Source organism: Platichthys flesus, chromosome 18 (genome assembly GCF_949316205.1).
Source record: "Platichthys flesus chromosome 18, fPlaFle2.1, whole genome shotgun sequence".
Lineage (NCBI taxonomy): Eukaryota > Metazoa > Chordata > Actinopteri > Pleuronectiformes > Pleuronectidae > Platichthys > Platichthys flesus.
In genome coordinates this window covers 19,341,629-19,362,671 of record NC_084962.1, presented here as the reverse complement: position 1 = coordinate 19,362,671, position 21,043 = coordinate 19,341,629, and the positions used below count along the sequence as shown (strand labels likewise).

Genomic DNA, 21,043 nt, shown 5'->3' with positions numbered 1-21,043 from the left:
GCACACGCACTCACGCACAAACACGCACACACACACACATTCCCACACACGCACACACACACACACACACACAGTAATGTCCACTAAGGTCCCGACATCTGCGTCTACACACTCAGCTTAAAAATAGCAGCACCCTGTATCAGTCACCACAGCTCGGCTTCAGCTTTCTTTTCTCCTGCCACTGAAGCACGAGCAGCGAGCTGAGCTGAAGTCCTCCTCCGGAACTCAGGAGGTGATTGTGTGATTGTGTGAATGTGAATGTGTGATTGTGTGAATGTGAATGTGCGAGTGAGGGACTGAGGAGGTTCTCCAGACGTCCTCCCTCCTGGTCCCCGAGAATAACGTCTGCAGAAGCTGTTCAGACAACAAGAAGCCGTCCGGCTGTAAAAGAGAAACAGATGAGATCTAACAGGTTAACCTTTGCTCTGGGCCACTGCTCCTGTGTAATAATGTATATATGACAACAACTTGACAACACAACACAACACAACCGAGGAGAACAGCCTGAATTGAACTCAACAGGAAGAGGAGGCGACAGAATATACGACTGAATTAAAGCTAAATTGGACACAAGGAAGGGAGAGGCTGAATGATAAGGGTTACTCTGAGTGTGTGTAGGTGTGTGTTTGTGTGTGTGTGTTTGTGGGTCTGGACTTTGATCAAACCCATCTCCAGTAAATGAGTTTATCACAGTCCTTTTCAGCAGATCATTGTCTCTGGAGCCGTTCAGCCGCTGTGTGACTTTGTGAATCCTTAAATAAAACACACTTCTTTCCCCCCCGTGTTTCTCTGTGGGTTTGTTTTTGAGGTGGAACCCGTGTGGACGTGTCTCTTCTGAAACGCAGACATGCTCAGCCGCAACTTCAAGAACGTGCTGGTGGTGTCCGTGGGCTTTCTGTTCCTGTTCACGGCGTATGGGGGCCTGCAGAGTTTACAGGTAAATAAAGAGTTTTGAAATCCCTGCGATGTTGTGTTCCTCTTTCTACACAACCTGTCACTGTGTCTGCCCTGGAAGTAGCTTTCAGGCTCAGATGTCAGAATAATTTACTTTTAATTAACCTTTACAATAAAGAAGAAGCAGAGTTTCAGACTCTTTGTGTTACTTTCTTTTTTGTTATTAAATTGGAATTTTGTTTTTCACCAGAAATGCACCTAATCGTTAATTGAAAATATAATATATCATATTCTTTAGAAGGATATGAGCTAAAAGGAAATAGTTGGAGTTGGTATCATAACGTATTTTAAGAATTTTATTTAATATTATTATTGTTTATATTCTTATTATTATTTAGGGACAACACCGTCATGCATGTACACGGTTTCTATTTTTACTGGATTCAAGATTTTATTTGCGTATAAAGTTTTTTGTGATATGGTCATAAAATGAGCGCTGTTAAAGTGTGAAAATAAGACTAATATGAAAGGATAAACGTGATAAATGTAGAATTTGTGTGCACACAATTACAACATTGTGTGTTTAGGAAAACCTATGTGTTAAAATGGTTCTGCTTCTGAATCAAAATCAATCAGCGGCAAACGCACATCATGAAGTGTAAACAATAAAAGAACACATCGTTGTCGTGCCCTCGTCCCTGGCTGTGTGCAGAGCAGTCTGAATGCGGAGGACGGGATGGGCGTGGCCTCTCTGAGCGTCATCTATGCCTCCATCATCGTCTCCTCCATGTTCCTGCCGCCAATCATGATCAAGAACCTGGGCTGTAAGTGGACCATCGTCGCCGGGATGTTCTGCTACGTCTCCTACTCCTTCGGAAACCTCTACCCAGGATGGTAAAAACAAACTCAAACCTCTGCCAAGACCCCTTAAACCCGTACCACATTCCAATAACCGCTGTCCTGGATGAACTCCTCAGGTACACCCTCATCCCCACCTCTGTGATCCTGGGTTTGGGGGCCTCCCCCATGTGGTCGGCCAAATGCACGTACCTCTCCATCGCCGGGAACGCTCAGGCCGCCAAGGACGGCGAGAGGGGCCCCGACGTCATCAACCAATACTTCGGCATCTTCTTCTTCATCTTCCAGTCGTCGGCCGTGTGGGGAAACCTCATGTCGTCGCTCATCTTCGGACAGGACACGGAAATCGGTGAGAGGGAGGAGGAACGTGGTGACACTCGGAACAAGTACCTCGTTAGATAACCTTTGTTTACGAAAACGTTCAATCCTTTGATCTGCCCACTTATCTGGATTCAGTCAGACAAATGAACATGTTCTTCCATTGGTCCACGTCTCTACGATAAATACTTTAAATATTCCAAAATATAACTGATTTTCCTGTGATGCACGATCTTTACATCACGTGTCTGAAGTGTTTCTGGATCTACTTCCTCTTCCTGTGTGTCTGACGTGTTACCGGATCTACTTCCTCTTCCTGTGGGTCTGACGTGTCTCTAGATCTACTTCCTCCTCCTGTATTTCTGGATCTACTTCCTCTTCCTGTGTGTCTTACATGTTTCTGGATCTACTTCCTCTTCCTGTGGACCTCACAGGTCTCTGGATCTACTTCTTCTTCCTGTGTGTATGACGTGTTTCTGGATCTACTTCCTCCCCCTGTGTTTCTGGATCTTCTTCCTCTTCCTGTGTGTCTGACATGTTTCTGGATCTACTTCCTCTTCCTGCGTGTCTAACGTGTTCAGGATGTACTTCCTCTTCCTCTGTGTGTCTAACAGGTTTCTGGATCTACTTCCTCTTCCTGTGGGTCTCACAGGTTTCTGGATTTACTTCTTCTTCCTGTGTGTCTGACGTGTTACCGGATCTACTTCCTCCTCCTGTGTTTCTGGATCTACTTCCTCTTCCTGCGTTTCTGGATCTACTTCCTCTCCCTGTGTGTCTAACATGTTTCAGGATCTACTTCCTCTTCCTGTGTGTCTGACGTGAAGAAGAAAAGGGCGAATCACACAATGCTGACAACTACACATCATATTATTTTATTGGTGCTTATCAGCTGGAATGAGGACGCTGCATTTCTGGGAAGACAAAGTTATTTGTTCTAGTTTTATTGGTTCATTGGTGCAAACTGCTGAAGTCTTAAATCTAAATGATTTGTTTGTTTAGTTACAGAATAAAAGAAATACAAATTTGAAATGTTCTCTCCAGCAGCATCATCATCTTTCTGACATTTTATCAACGCTAAACGTGTTTATCAAACGTTTTCTCCCGGGCAGCGAACATCCCAGAGGATCAGCTGATTTTCTGCGGAGCGGCCGACTGTGGCCTCAACATCAGCTCCAACAGCACCACCACCAGGCCGGCTCAGGAACTGGTGTGGACGCTCGTCGGAAGCTACATCGGTAACGTCGTCGTCACCTGATGACAGTCAAAATAAGCTCCTTTTCTAAACCACTATTTATTATTCTGAATGTGTTTTTTAGATTATCTTTCAAAACTGCTGCTGGTTTTGTGTCGTTATAACTCTGAGTGCAAACGGCTCCTGAGATCCATCCTTCCAATGTACGTTTTGTAGATTTGTCTGAAGAATAAACTGGAACTTGCAGCTGTTCACTCGTTGTGTTGATGTGTTGCGTGGCAGGTGTGGGTGTTGTGGCCATCCTCATCGTGTCAGTGTTCCTGGACAACATCGACCGGGAGCAGGCCAGTGAGTTCCGCGGCAGCCACGAGCCGTTCGGCCGAACCTTCCTGGCCACGTTCCGGCTGCTGAAGGACTGGAGGCTGGTGACGCTCATCCCTCTCACCATGTACAGCGGCTTCGAGCAGAGCTTCCTGTCGGGGGAGTACACCAAGGTGGGGGGGTCGGCCGCCGCTGCAGCTCTAATGAAGGATTTCACTCGATTTCACCCCGAAAAAAACACACAACAGGTTGATTCAGGAAGTGAATTCAGAGCGTGGAGCAGTTTGACTGTGACTCGACTCACACAAGCACGAACAACAGGAACGCAAGAGCTACAATTTAACACAAAAACACAACAGGACGAAACCACAACAGAAACACAGCACAACAAAAAGCATTGAGAGAAATCCAGACCAATATATACACAAGATACTGAAGTAGAAGTACACACAGGGAGGTACTTGAGGTGAATCTGGCAAACCGGAAAGAGAACCACATGTTGATTGGATGATTGAAAACAGGCGGGAAACTGAAGCACAGCAGGAGGTAGAAGACTTTTCAAAATAAAAACAGGAAACACAAAAACACAACGGGTCCAGAGGAGGATCAGTTGTGTTGATGAGCGGAAACACAACCTCCTGTGTGTTTGTGTTTTGCAGAACTACGTGACGTGTGCTCTGGGGATCCACTACGTCGGCTTCGTGATGATGTGCTTCGGAGCCACCAACTCCTTGTGCTCCTTCATCTTCGGCCGACTGGCTCGGTACACGGGCAGAGCCGCCCTCTTCTTCCTCGGTAAAGTCACCCAGAAGCCGATCGGCCGACGACGTGAACGATTTCTTTAATGCTAACGTCGTGTTGTTGAATCTGTCGGTTTTCAGCCGCGCTGACGAACTTCTGCTGCATCATCGCCCTGCTGCTGTGGAGGCCGCATCCGGACGAGCTGGCCGTGTTCTTTGTGTTTCCCGCTCTGTGGGGAATGTCCGACGCCGTCTGGCAAACTCAGACCAACGGTAAGAAACTCCCATGGCGGCCATCTTGTCACAGTTGGCTCGCTCACCCATAACATTGTGTTGTAGTTGTACGTGGTTTATAAATAGCCATAACTTGCTCGATTTTCCACCGATCTTTAAACGGTTTGGTTTGTTATAAACCTCAGAGATGTAGTTATGAAAATGAATAATACTTTACAAAAATACATCAAGAATTCTTTTATTTTATTTTATTTAAAAAGTAAATGTTCCACTACCAACACAATGTTATGGGTGGGCGAGCCGCCTGTGGCAAGATGGCCGCCATGTGAGGACGTTCGACTCTGTTGGCCGGCAACGCGGTTGAGACATCTAGCCTTTATATATATATCTATGAACCTGCCCCTTGTTTGACCTCCTCTCTGCTTCCTGTCCTGCAGCGCTCTACGGCATCCTCTTCTCCGCCGACAAAGAGGCGGCGTTCGCCAACTACCGAATGTGGGAGTCACTTGGTTTCGTCATCGCCTTCGCCTACAGCACCTTCCTGTGTCTGGAGACCAAACTGTACATCCTGCTGGCCGTCCTGCTGCTGACCGCCGTCACCTACCCCATCGTGGAGTACCACACGTACAAGAACCCCGCGCCGGACGCCAAAGAGGCCTTGACCCACGGAGACACCGTCAAAACAGAGGACAAAGTCATCATCGCTCAGACAAAGGTCTAGAGACAAGTGTCTCTTACTTTCACTCGAGCTGCCTTCGCCTGTTTTCCATCAAACATTATCGTCACATTTCGGGAGCAACAACACGGACGAGATGAATGTTTGCTGGGAGAGATATTGTGAATTATGAGCATCGTACTAAATCTGTGAAGACGAACTGAGGAAGATTGTGGGAAGATCGGAACTTTGATAGTTTACGATAAACGGGCAGAAAAAGAATAACACACGATTCTCGATGTGACTCCGTTGTTTCACATTTTCATAAATGTCATCATGCTGTAAATTAAATATCAAACTGAAATGAGGTACTGTAAGTTGTATTAGTAAGAAAACTGCATAAATAAAAATATGACAATGTATATGTATAAATATATATATGGGTAGTTTTTATGTCTATACATTTGTATAATGAGTCAGAAAACCCTGATGAAAGCTAAAAGCTGAAAAGTTTTTAAAGATTAAAACTGTAATTTTACATTTCTACATTGTAATAAAAACAATACTTGTTATACTATGATTAAAACTTTGCTTTAGATGTGAATGTGAAGCAGTGAATCACTTATATTTATATATAAAACCAATATTTCCTTTCTCTAGTTGTGGAAAAGAAGAAACACGGACAACAGGCTGCATTTCAAATGGTGCTTTTATTGCAATGTGTTGCATTCCCACATTCATAGATGTTATAGATTTGTTAGTCAAAGCATCATTTCCTCAAGGTTGGCATCCTCACCTTGGAAAAGAAAGCAGAGGGATCAAATGCACGAGGTGTTTGTATTTTGAGTGTAGTCGAGAAGTGTGTGTCTGTGAGTGTGTGTGTGTGTGTAAACTTGAGCAGCCACCAACATATGAATGAACAAACCTCCAAATTTAGACTTCCAGTAGATGCAAAGAGAGTTTTTAATTGTCAAACAAACAAAAAGAGCGTTTTGTTTGTCGCTCCGCCTGCAGGGCTCTCACTCCCTGCAGGCGCTGGACCCGGCCTGAGACTGATTGTCTACAACATTCCAAAGAAAAGGTAGATTTCTTTATATTCACGTTACACACCTTGACAGGGGGGTTGGGGGGGCATTAAAAGAGACAGAGAGAGAAAAAGAGAAAATATAACATGCATAAAATTCTCCCAGATGAACAATGTCACTCATATTGTCTTGTAATAGCTGCTCCGATGCCTCATTAAAAACAAACTTTACATGAGTGTAATATACAAAACTGGACAAAAATGGGTAAAATGTATCATATATATTTATATATATATATTTATTTATATTAATTTGTACAAGGGAGGAAGTGGAACCTTGGTCTTTTGTCTTCTCAAATTCTCCAGAGGAAGCATCGCCGCCTCCGAACCAACAGAGCGGTGAGTTAATAACAACGATCTGTCTCTGAACCGCCCCCCCCCCCCCCCCCTCCGTCCGGATAAGGCAGCACTGACGATACGAGACAACTGAAGCTGTGAGTTCACGAAGAGCCGAGAATCGAACGTGTGCACGAGGAATGAGTGGAGTTAAGGTTTAAAAAGGACCGTGGAGCGTCTCAGCCGTGCACCAGCACAACTCTGGACCAATGACAGCTGGGAATACGGGACTATTGAGAACTGTGTCCTCCTTCACTTTGCTATGAATTGAGCTGACATCGAAAATGATTAGCTACACCAGGCAATGGCCCGATCCTACACCAGGCTTTAGCCCGATCCTACACCAGGCTTTAGCCCGATCCTACACCAGGCTTTAGCCCGATCCTACACCAGGCTTTAGCCCGATCCTACACCAGGCATTAGCCCAGTCCTCACCAGACATTAGCCCAATCCTACACCAGGCATTGGCCCAGTCCTACACCAGGCATTGGCCCAGTCCTCACCAGGCATTGGCCCAGTCCTCACCAGGCATTGGCCCAGTCCTCACCAGACATTGGCCCAGTCCTACACCAGGCTTTAGCCCGATCCTACACCAGGCATTGGCCCAGTCCTCACCAGACATTAGCCTAATCCTACACCAGGCAATGGCCCAGTCCTACACCAGGCATTAGCCCAGTCCTACACCAGGCATTGGCCCAGTCCTACACCTAGCATTAGCCCAGTCCTACACCAGGCATTAGCCCAGTCCTACACCAGGCATTGGCCCAGTCCTCACCAGGCATTGGCCCAGTCCTCACCAGACATTAGCCCAGTCCATAGGCCCAGTCCTAGACCAGGCTTTAGCCCAGTCCTACACCGGGCATTTGCCAAGTCCTACACCAGACACTGGCCCAGTCCTACACCAGACACTGGCCCAGTCCTACACCAGACATTAGCCCAGTCCTACACCAGACACTGGCCCAGTCCTACACCAGACATTAGCCCAGTCCTACACCAGACACTGGCCCAGTCCTACACCAGACACTGGCCCAGTCCTACACCAGACATTAGCCCAGTCCTACACCAGACACTGGCCAAGTCCTACACCAGACATTAGCCCAGTCCTACACCAGACACTGGCCCAGTCCTACACCAGACATTAGCCCAGTCCTACACCAGACACTGGCCCAGTCCTACACCAGACACTGGCCCAGTCCTACATCAGACATTAGCCCAGTCCTACAGCAGACACTGGCCCAGTCCTACACCAGACATTGACCCAGTCCTACACCAGACATTGACCCAGTCCTACACCAGACATTAGCCCAGTCCTACAGCAGACACTGGCCCAGTCCTACACCAGACACTGGCCCAGTCCTACACCAGACATTAGCCCAGTCCTACACCAGACACTGGCCCAGTCCTACACCAGGCATTGGCCCGATCCTGGTATCAGTTCAGCACTAAATATTCTACATCATGCAGCACATGTGTGACGAGAGAAGCGAACAGAGGAGACAGACAACACGGTGCAAGTGTTGTCTGTTATGTCCACAGTGCACAATTTTTTGCAAAGTGTCGCACAAACAGACTTTTGACTTTTACTAAATAACACGTCGGAAGCTGCGGGAGAGGAAACGCCGAGCGGCTCTGCAGCAGCCACAGAGCCGAGTGTTACTGAAACTGTGTCGTGAGCAGGAATGTTCTGAGATTCAAGCAAGAGGAGGTTTTAACAGATCGCCTGGCGTCCGCTGAGGGCGCCGAGCGGAGACGCCACCTGAAGAAGAAGAAGACTGGCATAGTAGTTCCACTGAGGATCGGTTGGTGTCGACAGAGAAAGAGAGAGAGAGACAGAGAGAGAGAGACCTACATTACAGAGAAGGTAAAGTGTGTTTACAATTTGCAGTCGTCACTTGGACGATGGGAATCTCCCACTGTCGAGTTCTTGGTGGAGAACCTGAGCGATTTCAAATCAAACTAATGAAACGTAAGTTTTCTTGGTTCATTCGGGGGACGTTGCTCTTACTGGTCTGATCGAGAAAGCTCGTGATGGCCTTTTCACTCCCAAGTAAATCCGATATAAAGTGCAAAATTAGATTGTATTTGCAAATTCCTGGAATAAATTTGATTAATCTTCTATATGAGTAAAAAAGTCATTTAAAATACAGTAAACTTCTTTTTTATAAAGGTGAAAAAAGGTTTTAAAAAAAACCCTGGTTAACAAGGTCACTACTGTTAAACAGCAAAGGAGCAACCTTCACTGCGGAAAATATATATACACGAGGCACCTCAAGTTTGGTATAAAGTATTTAGTGAATGGAACAAAAGAAGCGTTAGAAGCTGAGAGGTCACTGACGGGAAGGGTTGTCGTGGTGTGTGTGTGTGTTTGTGTGTGAGTGTGTGAGACGTTAAATACAAACTCGTTGCCTATGAAATCAATGACTCGCTCAAGCGCCGGCTCTACGTGCGTCAACGTGAGGAAATGCTTTTATCGGTAAGGTGCATAGCTAACAATGTTTTTCCTTCTTCCTGTAAACGAATTGATATCACTTCTGGCTCAGAAATACCTCAATGGAGACGCTTCTAAACGGACTAGAGTGTGTGTGTGTGTGTGTGTGTGTGTGTGTGTGGGGGGGGGGGGGGTAGAGGCCGGAGCGTGAACGAAGCGAGGAAAGACGAACATGCGAGAGAGAGACAGAGGGAGAGAGAGAGAGGAAATCCAAATGAACGCAGAGCCGCTACATCATGTCCCGTCCAGTTACGATGAGGTTTGCATCTGAAATCCATCCAACACATCTTTAAGCTTTGGTCATTGAACTATTGACGAATAAAAAAAAAACAACGCTACATCAGTCAGACACGTAGAAAACTAAAATAAAGAAAAGCCCAGCAGGCGATGCCCCTCCGTCAAAACCAAGGCTCCACTCTCCCAGATCTGCTTAAACTTTTGACAACAGAGAAAAATTAAATAATATGGCCTTTTTTCTGTGTTTTTTTTTCATTTTTTTTAAATTAACCCGTACAAAAAAAGCCAGTCCGCTGCTTCTCTCTCAGTAAAATCACATTCAGCAGTCGCTAAACCATTCTCTGGCATAGTTTTCTGAAACGCCCACAGGTACTGTGCAGGGTCTAAAGAGTCAAAGAAGAAAAGAATCAAACCAGGACACCTTCCACTTTTCCATCTTAGAGAACACCAGATATACAGTATTAATCACACATACATACGCACTCACTGATAGTCATAAACATACACACATCGTCAGAAAAATAAAAAAGTAGAAAATCAAAAAAACATAAAATAAAAACATGACGGAGGCGAGTAGTTATTTACCACAAACTCGGAGCACTACTTTTATATTTTTTTTTGCGTTGTTGATTCTGAACAAATACATATTCACATTTCTCTGTTATATACATTATGTTAACATCTCGAAAGCAATGTTATAAAAGAAGCGAACCTTGTACCTGTTGGTTGCAGTGAGAGAGGAGGGACTGTCGCTTCCACTGAATGGCTGTTGCATAAAAAACATTACATATGCATTGGTTGTATTTGGCATGTTGTCGTGTGTCAGGTGCTGTCGGGTTCCTGCATCTAACAGAAGTTGAGGAGGAAACCATTTCCATAGGAATGCCTATTCCACGCAGAGAAGTGGGGGGGGAGGGGGGAGGCGGGGGGGGAGTCACAATACTGTACGTGTGAAAGCATCAGAGCAGACGAGAGGAGGCGGACTCGGACAGGAACCTTCCTAAAATACATTCTTCCCACTTTGTGCAGCGTTTGAGTCGTTTAACATCGACCGGACACACTGTGAGAAACCAGATCCATCTGCAGGAAGGACGTCTGGTCACGACCCATCCAGCTCGGGCATCACATCCCTCTCTCTGCTCCCTCCTTCCCTGACTCAAGTGCTTCTGTCTCTGGGACGAAATTTTAAGCGCGGACCCAACGGAGGTCTTACAGTTCGGACATTACAGGGATTGACTCGTCCCCGTAACTTTCCCTTAACCCGGGTTCTTAACATGACAGAGAGTGAAAGTGGAATGGAAACCGTGTCTGAGAACTGAAGAAGTAGTGAGGTCTTGGATCAGAGGTAGACGGACGTTTTTTGACAGAAATCTCGATGGTTGCAGTGGAGGTTAAAGGAAAGTAACGGGTTTGAAAAAGTCTCTTTGGGGACGAAAGTTGTAAAACGATTGTGTCAACGATCATAAGTTTCTCATTTATCAAAGAAACAGGACCAAGATTTAAGTTTTCTCTAACCGAAGAAGTGCTCGGGAGCCGATGAGGTGGATGAAACCAAAGTGACCACTGAAGACAAGCTGCTCCCAGTGGGACAACCTGGTCAGAACTAAAGGTCATGAGGTAAAAGAAGGGTGCTCGTTAAACGCCTACTGATGATTTATCCACGTGCTTCCATCAGATATATACACTTAGAAAAATAGAAGAAATAAAAAGCTGTCAGTCATTTATGTTTTGAGGCGTCTGCTCCAGTCCAGTCTGAATTTAGATTATTGAGAGTGAAGATGTTGACTGGGGGGGGGGGGGGGGGGTTCCAGCTGGACACAAAGTGGTTTCTCACATCTTTACAAAACTGGACTGGTGGGTGGAATGTTGACCTTGCATACTGTAATGTTGCATATGGTGAAGTATCTCAGCTGTAAAACGCAGTACACAGGAAAAGCCCTATTCCACTGCTGCGGTGGGGGGGGGGGGGGGGTGAATCAGAAATAATTCAAAATAATATCCGAACGCGAGGTCCTTTTTGCGTTGTGTGAAAATCCCTCTCCACAGATTCCACTTCCAGAGTTTTGTTTTCTCCTGACAGAAGGAAGATTTAAAATAAAAAGGAGGAGGAGGAGGAGGAGGAGGAGGAGGAAGAGGACACAGGACTCGCTCCATCAGGGGAGGTCCTGACGTCGTTCTGGAGGAGAAACGCACAACGAGGCGGATTTGACAAGAGGAGAAATCGTTCCAGATCGTACGTGAATCTGAAAATTCATTGAACCACTTGAAGATGATTAAGAAAGCGGCGACACCTCCCCGGAGGATTGTGTAACGTTTTTTCTGAGAGTGAAATGAGTTAGACTTGCTTTTTCCTTTTCCCTCCTGTCAAGTGAACAGAGGCCTGTTATCACTGAGCGAGGCAGTGTCTGACTGAGCAACAGTAGTCAACAGAAAACTGTGTGTGTGTGTGTGTGTGTGTAGCCAGTGGAGTGAAGTCTTCATCATCGTGGGGAACCGGAGGAGGAGGAGGAGGAGGGAGAGGAGGGTTGAATCCCAAAAAAAAAATCCTCGTCGGGGACGACTCGGTAAAAACAGGTCCGGAGAAAATAAGAAAAAAAAGAGGAGAAAGTATTTTGTCGGGACTCGACCTCGTCCTGTTTCAATTTCATGACAGCTTAAAAATATTTATCCATCACATCTTTGTTAGGAACTTCTATTACTAAAGCTTCTACTTAAATGTCATTATATAGGAACAATATCCTGAAGCGCAACGTTTGCTGCGACTGGGAAACCTACGGGGGGGGGGATGCAGCTCGGTACCGTTAGCATCGCCGGGGGGGCATGGGGGGGGGGGGGGCTCGCAAAGGCTATATTTAAACTCGCTTCCAAATTTCGTTTTCACATTTGAATTCCTCCTCCACGGCAACAACTAGAGAAACAAAATCCTGAAGCCAGAAAAAAATAATCTCCCAAAAACAAATAAAAACATGGACATGATTCAAATTTGTGGGGGAAAAAAAGGACAAAACCAAATAGAATAGAACCTGGATCGAATCACATGACACATAGTTTTGCTTTTCTGAGTTAATTACACTTTTCATTTCTCTCTCTTTTTTTTTTAAAGGAGTTACAAGAGAAGAGTGAGCTCGTCCCCCAGTCTTTGTCCTTCTGTTCTGTACAATACAACCCGCCTGCATGGTGCACATGGCAAACACTGATAGGCTGAGAGAGAGTGAGAGAGAGAGAGGGATAGAGAGAGAGAGATGGAGAGAGAAAGAGAGAGAGAGCCCCACAGGACTCTGTATTCACAGCTGCGGAGGTGAGGGGGGGAGGGGGGGTAAAATGTGACGGACAGACAGTTAAATAATCATAACAGTCTTTTTTTCTTTTTCTATATATACTTTGAAAAAAATTAATAAAAATAAAACCTCCTCCCGGGGGGGGGGAGAGAGACACATGAGTTCCAAACTGAGCAGCTTCCTGTCTGTCTCCCATCCATCCATCCATCCTTCCATCCAACCGGCTGTTGTCAAAGCTTGTTCTGATGATCACAAAGATGATGAAGATGATGATGATGATGACGGTGAGAGCAGATGGAGATTTTTTTTTCTTTTTTTTTAACTCTTTAAACAAAAAATAAAAACATTCAACCAAAGTAGAAACAGAGGATGTCATAGAATAATATGTAGAAGAAGTAGAAGAAGAAGAAGAAGCCGAGTTTAGGATCAAAACTCAAACTTCGACCAGGCACTGTAGCTGATAGAGAGACAGTCACAGAACCAGCTGGTACTGAGCTCCTATCCCACAATGCCGCAGAGGTCTGAAACCTTAACATTCCCACATCGCTGAGAGACAGGTAGAGGAAAACAAAACAAACGGAAATAAAAAAATAAAGAGCCAGAGGTGCTGTTGTGTGGGATACTCCCACACTTTAAAAAAACGCTGAGCGCAACTGTACGCTGCAGCTCATGCTCCCAAGATGCACTGCTGCTGCGACGGCCCCGACAGAAACCGTCCAATCAGGAAAAAGAACCCAAAAACAAAACAATAAAAAGGAGGCCGGCCCTGATTTAACAGTGACGACAACTTGGCAAATCTACAATGAAGTCGCAGTTTGTTTACTTGGGTCAGGAAGCAGGAAGTAGGTCACCGAGGAATGAGCAGCAAGACAACACTGCCTTTAAATAGGCTGAGGCAGACAGACAGGTTGTCAGACAGATTAGACAGGCAGGTTCAAACACACTGCTGCTCCTTCTGACGCGAGTCTTTTCTTTAAGTACTGGGCGGCAAACACAACCAGCCCAGGATCAATCCCCCCCCCACCACCACCCGCACAGAAGTGGTTGGGCTGCGTCGAGCGCTCTGAGCCAACACCGTCCAAACATCCATCCTTCCATCCAACAGGTGAGACAGAGACAGCAATGGGTCTGGTGCACGGACCTCCGAGGAGGAGGAGGAGGAGGAGGAGGCGTAGAAGTGAGAAGAAGAAGGGGAGCAGGAGAGCTGAAGGAGCAGGGAGGTGTCACTCGGTGAGCAGCTGCTGGAGGAGGCTCTTCTGCTGGGCCTGGTTGTTCTGGGCGCCCGGCGGCCCCGGGCCCTTCTGGGAGGCCGCGGCGGCGATGGAGCCCTGGTTTAGGTACGAGTCGCCACCAACCAGGTTCACCGTGCACTGGACGTCCGCGAACACCTGAACCTGCTGCACCTGCACGGAGAGAACCGTCAGAGATACAGAAGCAGTCCAGCAGAAGGTCTCCTGGCAGGAAACCAATAAAACCAGTCACTGACCTGCTGGTCGCTGCACACTGAGCCCACGCTGCTGAGGTTACTGTTGCTCAAGCCGACCGGCTGCCCCATGGGAGGTAACGAGCCGACACCGCCCGAGCCCCCGGCCATGGAGACGGTGATGCTCATGTTGTTGTAGACCCCCTGCTGGCCGAACGCCTGCCCTGCACTCTGTCCTGACTGACTGAACAGGCTGCGGAGGGAAACGTTCAGTCGGTGAATTGTGACACGACGCGGCGTTTTGCCTCGGCGTGCTCTTCCTCACCTGTTGCTGCCAATCCCCGCCTGTTGCCAGCTCTTCATGTCTGGTGACTGGTAGCCAGGAGGAGGGGCTTGGTGAAGCAGAGGACTCTGGGAGGTTGAGTTTTGAGGTGACAACAACGGGCTGGTCGGGCTCATGTCAGGAGCGAAGGATGGATCTTGCTGGACCAAAGCTTTGGAAAGAGAGGAGAGGTTTAGAGAAAGCAGTAAAAAGCTCCATGGGTGTGATTGAGTCCAGGGAACAGATATTTCTGTGAAGCAGCAAAACTTGATTCAATCTTTCATCAAACGACGGTGCAGCCGTGGAACTTGAACTCACCAGATCCTCCAAACTGCTGGAACAGACTCTGCTGCAATGAGGAGCCGATGGAGCTGCTGAACTGGGCCTGCACGCCGCCCATCAGCGTCGGGCTGCTCAGAGGAGCTCTGGCGGACAGCTTGTTGTCCAGAGGGGCCCCTGGCAGGGGGCTGAAGTGACTCGGTGAGGTAGGGGGGTTTCCCGTCATCGGGTTGAACCCTGGTGGGAAGTTGAACGGCTGCTGCTGCTGCTGAGGCGTCGTGGGGGGACCTTTGGAGACCCTGGCAGCTCCGACGGGCCCCACGGCTGCAGTCGGAGCGCCTGCCAAGTTCTGTCTCATCAGCATGACCTTCTGCTGGAAAAGCTGTCGCTGGCGGTGCTGGATGCTGTAGAGTTCCCTCTGACGCTGGGCCAACATCTGGGCGTTCAGTGGAGGCTGCGGAGGCAAAACAGATTAAGATGCAGGAAACTCTAGTTCTTAAATTCTTTCAAATCAAATTATCCAGAAGGTCACGTGAACGGGGAATCTGCAGGTTTAGGAAAGTGTTTAAAGATAAACGGACAGTATTTTAAAACGACTTCCTACCTTACGGCATTTAAACTGAACTATTATTATTCATTATTAGTTAATTAGAACTTAAGGGTTATTAATTTATCTAATGAAATATTGCTGTGACTCACCTGTGAGGGAATCTGCGGCTGTGGAACGCCCTGACGAACACCCATGTTCACATGTCCTGCAGGAAACGGATTAATGGCCGCCAGCCGGTTCTGCAGCTGAGACACAAAAACATCGAATAAATGATTGGATGGATGGAGAAAGAAGAGGAGAGCGAAAACAAGGGTTGAATGTTACTGATGAGGGAGAAATGATCAATCAATGCTGGCATAATGAAATCAGAGGATTCATGAGGACATATTGATTCAGACTAACACAGAGAAGCACAGGTCAATACTCTGAGAAAGAAAATGTTGAGAAGTCGATCGACATGATCAACGAAGATTAATGTAAGTGAAAGACAACTGAGAAGAGAATGTGGGGAAATACAAATTTAATAAATCATACTGAAAACCAGTTTTTCAGATTTTTTAAGGTTTACTTATATAAATGTTGATAAATGTTTCAAATAAGTCGTAAAGCTTCTGATCAGACTTGATATGTCACTGCAGAGTAGAGACAACGCACCAGAACATTAACAGCTCAACCTGAAACTGTATTAAAATCTCCCACATCTAATATGTTATAGTGTTGATGAATTCAAAAGCAGGATAGACTGGATCCTGGGCTCCTCACCTGCTGCGGGCCCTGGAGCCTCTGCTGCAGCTGCAGGCGGAGCTGGTTGGGTGGCAGCCGGAGCTGAGCGCCCGTCCCCTGGGGTCGCGTCACGCCTGGCCTCACCATGCCCTCTCCCCCGGGGAAAGCCCCCCGAGGGGCTCCGAAGCCCAGACCCTGTGGCCCCACGGTGGCCAGCTCGGGAGGGAACTGGGCCTGCGGAGCTGCTGTGAACTGGGAGGGGTAGCTGGGGAGTTTGGGGTCCAGGGAGACTGGGGTGGCAGTGGGTTGCTGGGATGGGAAGGTTTGAGGCAGAGGGTCAAAGCAGCCACCCTGGAAAGAGAATAAATCATTTTATTGATTAATATAAATATAAAACTCTACTTTCTGAGTCATTTGAGGCCCTGACAGTGTTTTTTTTTTTTTGTCTAATCCAGTTAAGAAGCTGCCAACAATTCAACTGAGAAACTGTTTCGTGTGTTTGGATTAATTTTAGCAGCAACGTACAATTAATGATGACTCACTGATGCTAAAAATAAACACGTGAAGTTTTCTGCTGCATTCCTCACCTCACGTGCCCGCCCCCCCCGCCCGGCTGCACCACACACACCTGTACCAGCTTGTCGATACCCAGGGCCTTGTCCAGCTCAGCCAGTTCACTCTCGTCGGTTCCACTGAGGAAGGAGACGAGCTGCTCCAGCAGAGCCTTCTCGTCGTTCCGGCCTTCGGGTGCCGTCAGAGGACCGAGCACTTCATCCAGAGTACAGGGGACACACTGCCTGCTCACACAGACACACACACACACACACACAAGTAAGCATCATCACAGTGTTGTTTAAAAGACAACTACAAAAAAGCTAATGTTTGCTTGAAACATTGTGCAACAGGCTTCAATGTGTGTATTTACTCGTGTGGTGGGTGTGTCAGAGGTGTCGGCCAATCAGCAGTGACAGGTCTATAAACTCTGAAGGATTCTCAAGTTCTCTACACACACATCCACTGAAGATGAGGGACTCTAACATAGAGTGTATTTTGAAGAATTAAAACATGTTTTCACATTTTTTAACTTGTGTCGTCTTCCTCCAAGATTTCCAACAATGGCCTTAATGTGAATGTGATGTAATAAGTACCATCTTTGCACAACTAACACAAAAGAAACAGATATTTACTCTTGCGGTGACGCTAACGGAGCCTGTAGAGTCCCCAGACCATCGAAGGACAAAGTGTCGGACAGAGCCAGAGGCTGGAACTGGGAGTCTCCCACGTCCATCTTGGTGAGGCCTGAAAAAGTAAAGGTTTAAAATATATGATATAGTTTACTGGAATCAAAAATAACATAGGAACAATAAAGAACCTTGAGTAACTCCCTGTATTATTCTGCAGCGGCTGATTGAGACGTCCTGCAGTGACTGTGGCTGCTCTTGTGTGTAGCTGAACAACTTGTAACACAACACAGGCTGAACACACCCAGAAGCAGCCTGGTATATGGTCAGGTGTGTCAAAGGGTTACAACTACAGAGGTCAACTCGACAAAGCTTTACTGCCACACAAGATGCAGCATCAGGTTACTGTTTACAGCCCGGCAGCCATTTTCAGCCCCGACCCTTCTGTCTTATTGTCTTGGGACCAAACACGTTTCCCACAGATGTCATGAGATCATTCACTTATTAATTGCGACTGTAACACAAATTGTCGACTCTTTATGGTGTTGTGTACCAGTGCTTGAGCTGAAGGGGTTGATGACTTCTGCCTCGGGGAAGGGGCTGCTGTCCTTGGGGGTCTGGAAGGGGTCCCCCTGTCCCTGGGTGGGTATCTTGCTTGGAGTGGGGGGACTGCAGAAATCGAACACCGACTGAGTCTGGAGGCTGCAGCCAGAGAGCGGTCCGCCATCGCTGAGCCCTGAGGAAACAGACACACAACATATAATAAAACACTGATGCACAAATTTTATGGATTAAAATAATAAAACTACCAAATATAAAATGAGTCTGGTTCCCCTGTAGGGTTTGTTTACATTGCAACACCCCCTAACAGCCACTAGGGGGCATCTAGAGCAACAATGGGAAGGCAAATGAATGAGTAAAAAGAGAAGGAGCCTCTAGATTCAGCTGTTACAATATTGATAATAAAACAATTCAGATAAATAGAACAATTATGTAATATTCAGTTATTAATATCAAATATAATGATTTTATATGGTTTTATTTAAATACTGGCTCTGCACCTCAAAACCACAGCTTCCACTCAACGTGTTTGAGGGAAACCAACACAATCCCTTCTCTCCGGGACCTTTACCTCTGTTCGGAGTGCCGGGCGACTCTCTCTTCACATTGCGGGGAGTGCTGACCTCGCCGGGCTGGAGCTGGGTGGGGGACTGCAGTTTGAGCTGGGGTGAGGGGGACTGGAGCTGAGGTGACGGCGACTGTAACTGGGGAATAGACTGGGGCTGGGACAGGGGGGACTGGAGCTGTGGCATAGGAGACTGGAGCTGAGCCGGGGGCCCGGCCTGGGGGCCCGGAGACTGGAGTAGGGGGCTTCCGGGGGTTGTTGGACCCTCGCTGCCCTGTTTGGCCCCACCCGGGCCTCTCAGGCCCGGCAGCAGCTGGGTGAGAGAGTCCATGTCAATAGGGCCATCAGACATCTGAGTGCAGGAAACAGAGAGTAGAGCAAAAACAAATGAACATAGATGGAGATGGGGAGGACGGGCGAGGAGAGGGAGATTGAAGGATGAATGGTGTAATGGAATGAAAGAGTGAAGAATTAAAGAATAACGGGTGGGGGGGAAAAAAGCGTGACAGACAATCAGTGAAAGAGAGACGGGGAGAGACAAAAGGTCAAAGGCCAGCGAGCTTCAAAGGCTGCAGCTGGTAGCCGAGTCCACAGCGGAGACAAAGTCCAAGAAAATAAACATTCAACTTGATTTACAACGGCTGTCGGGCAACTGCCAGGACGGGAAACAAAGCTGCAGGGAAAGTCCTGCGTTTAATTGTGAAATATTCTTTTTGACACCGGGCTTGTGTGAATTCTGAAAGCAGCAGTGGCATGCACGCATGATCGATACCATGTGGGTGGACACATGTTGTGATTACTGGGCCGATACACTTAAGGTTTTGGTTTTGTGTCTGTCTGACTGGGACGGAGACGGAGACGCAGCCTGGGACAGATTTAAGCCGGAGGAGGGTGTGTCCCGTCTACTGGTCTTTCAGAGCTGCTAGTTTATCGACTATAGGGACGATACACATATTAAAGATCAACTTCACACCAGTTTCTTGATTTTCTGTAAAACCTTGATCAACTCAAATCAATCCTGTTGAAGCGTGAAGCGATGAACGTGTGAATACCGTGGAGTCCCTGCTGTCCCTGCGGCTGTCTCGCCGGTGCTCTCCGACGGGACAGGGCTTGGGGCTGACGCAGGCCGGGCTGCTGGACACGGCTGCAGGTTTGGATGCCGAGGCAGACGAGCCGGTGCAGGGCGGGGGCCCATCGACGCTCACTCTCTTCTCCACCTTTACCCTGACGGTCTGCAGGCTGAGGGCGGAGGGAGGAGGCAGGTCCCCCAAGTCCTGCAAACAACAACACAACAGTTATTAGTTCTCAGGAGGACATTACTCAGGGGTTAAATAATATCGATATAACAGGGCAGATGCTGGTATATTTGAATTCTTTATTTTAGTCCACTTACTGTCACCAAACTGTCAAAGTATCTTAAAGTCATGTGGGTGTATGTACTGGTCACCTTCTCGTCTGTATCCAGGAGAAAGCGGAGTAACTGGTGGTCCTGCGGCTCCCTGGAGCTGGACTTGGATGATGGGGTAAGTGCTGGACAGGCGGGCGCCTCCCTCTTGATGTCGCCTTCGCTTTTGTTGAGTCCGTCCTCGGCGGCGGCGGCGGAGGAGTCGTTGGGACTACTGTCCTGGAGCAGCCGGTGGAGGATCTTGTGTCGCTCCGTGAGAGTGCTGTGTGAGGCAGGGCACTGTGGGGCAGGAGGATGAGGTGATGAGGTGCTGTTGTTTTTGTTGTTGTTGTTGTTAGTTTCAACTGCTGTCCCGTTGACATTCAGGAGCAGGTTGAGTCTGGGGGTTCCCAGCTGTGAGGCGGAAGGAAGGGGGGCTTTAACAGAGTCCTCTCCCCGTCCTTCTCCTCCCTCTGGGTGTTTAGCTGACGCAGGCTGAGTGGAGGAGCCGGTGGGTGTACTGGCTTGTCTCTGGGGGACAGGGGAGGACAGGGAGAAAGACCCTGTCCTCCCACAGCTGGTGCCGCCGAGGCTGCCTCCACTGCTCAGCGCCCCGGTGGGGGAATGGAGGCCTGGCGTGGAGGGAGAGAACGGGTTCCCTGGGACCCGAGGGCTCCCCCCCAACCCAGGGCTGGCCCGTGGCATCCTGGGCGACATAAACGAGGTAGGGGTGGCTGTGAGTGGGCTGCTCAAAGGAGAGGGACTGTTGACCTGCTGGGGACACGTCCGACAGGGCGTCACGTAGCCCGTGGACGTGGCGGGGTCGTGTCCGTGGGAGGAGGCGTTGCTGTTGTTGGGGTGAAGGCCTGAGGAGGCGAGGCCGGAACCTTGGGTGGAGTTGCTGCCGGGGGGAAGGGTCGGGGAGCGGGAGGGAGTTTGGGCAAGGCTGCCAAGGGTCGGTGTAGTGTTTTCCTGAGAGCTAGCAGTGTTGTGTTCCCTGGAAGAAACCAGGAAAAGAAAAGATGACCACGTGACCGAAGAGGAACAAACACTGACAAACTCAAAAGAGGAAAATGTAAACCTGTGTCTGTCCTCTCAGACTCACAACCCCCCCCGTGTCTCTGACGTACCTGTCAATAGTGTGAAAGCCCATGATGAAAGGCTGAACGTCAGGGTTGGGGGGGCAGAAGAACTTGCAGCGAGTCTGAGCGCTGAGTGGAGTTCCGTCACTTAACGAGAAATGGTACAGCGGGCTGATGGCGCTGCCGTGGGTCATCACTGTCGGGAACAAAGACACACAAAGACAGACACACACACAGTGTTCAGGGTTAGACTGATCCATGAGTGTGAGCATTTTGGTGCTGATCCAAATGAAAATCCAGATGTAGGGAATTTAAATGTGGATTAGGAGACTATCCAA

The 21,043-nt window shown here is 48.0% G+C and overlaps 2 protein-coding genes across 3 annotated transcripts in view; one reads left to right on the top strand and one right to left on the bottom strand.

Moving 5' to 3' along the window:
• The first annotated feature begins 674 nt into the window (after positions 1–674).
• unc93a (unc-93 homolog A) lies at positions 675–5,725 on the top strand. The gene is made up of 8 exons (XM_062410755.1): positions 675–937; positions 1,607–1,788; positions 1,872–2,101; positions 3,180–3,305; positions 3,545–3,756; positions 4,243–4,378; positions 4,465–4,596; positions 4,995–5,725. The coding sequence occupies exons 1-8, from the start codon at positions 848–850 to the stop codon at positions 5,276–5,278; spliced, it is 1,392 nt and encodes a 463-aa protein (XP_062266739.1). The 5' UTR covers positions 675–847; the 3' UTR covers positions 5,279–5,725.
• Positions 5,726–9,415: 3,690 nt separating this feature from the next.
• ncoa1 (nuclear receptor coactivator 1) overlaps positions 9,416–21,043 on the bottom strand; it is a 33,059-nt gene continuing 21,431 nt past the window's right edge. Inside the window, exons 10-22 of one of the 2 annotated variants that reach the window (XM_062410882.1) lie at positions 20,754–20,901; positions 19,687–20,620; positions 19,292–19,513; positions 18,246–18,591; positions 17,667–17,849; positions 17,120–17,231; positions 16,561–16,729; positions 15,972–16,283; positions 15,359–15,454; positions 14,699–15,113; positions 14,384–14,552; positions 14,122–14,311; positions 9,416–14,038 (exon numbers count right to left, since the gene is read on the bottom strand). In XM_062410882.1, coding sequence (XP_062266866.1) covers positions 13,859–14,038; positions 14,122–14,311; positions 14,384–14,552; positions 14,699–15,113; positions 15,359–15,454; positions 15,972–16,283; positions 16,561–16,729; positions 17,120–17,231; positions 17,667–17,849; positions 18,246–18,591; positions 19,292–19,513; positions 19,687–20,620; positions 20,754–20,901 — 3,476 coding nt within the window. In that variant the 3' untranslated portion in view covers positions 9,416–13,858. The remainder of the gene's footprint in view (positions 14,039–14,121; positions 14,312–14,383; positions 14,553–14,698; positions 15,114–15,358; positions 15,455–15,971; positions 16,284–16,560; positions 16,730–17,119; positions 17,232–17,666; positions 17,850–18,245; positions 18,592–19,291; positions 19,514–19,686; positions 20,621–20,753; positions 20,902–21,043) is intronic. The other variant, XM_062410883.1, reaches the window with a different exon arrangement.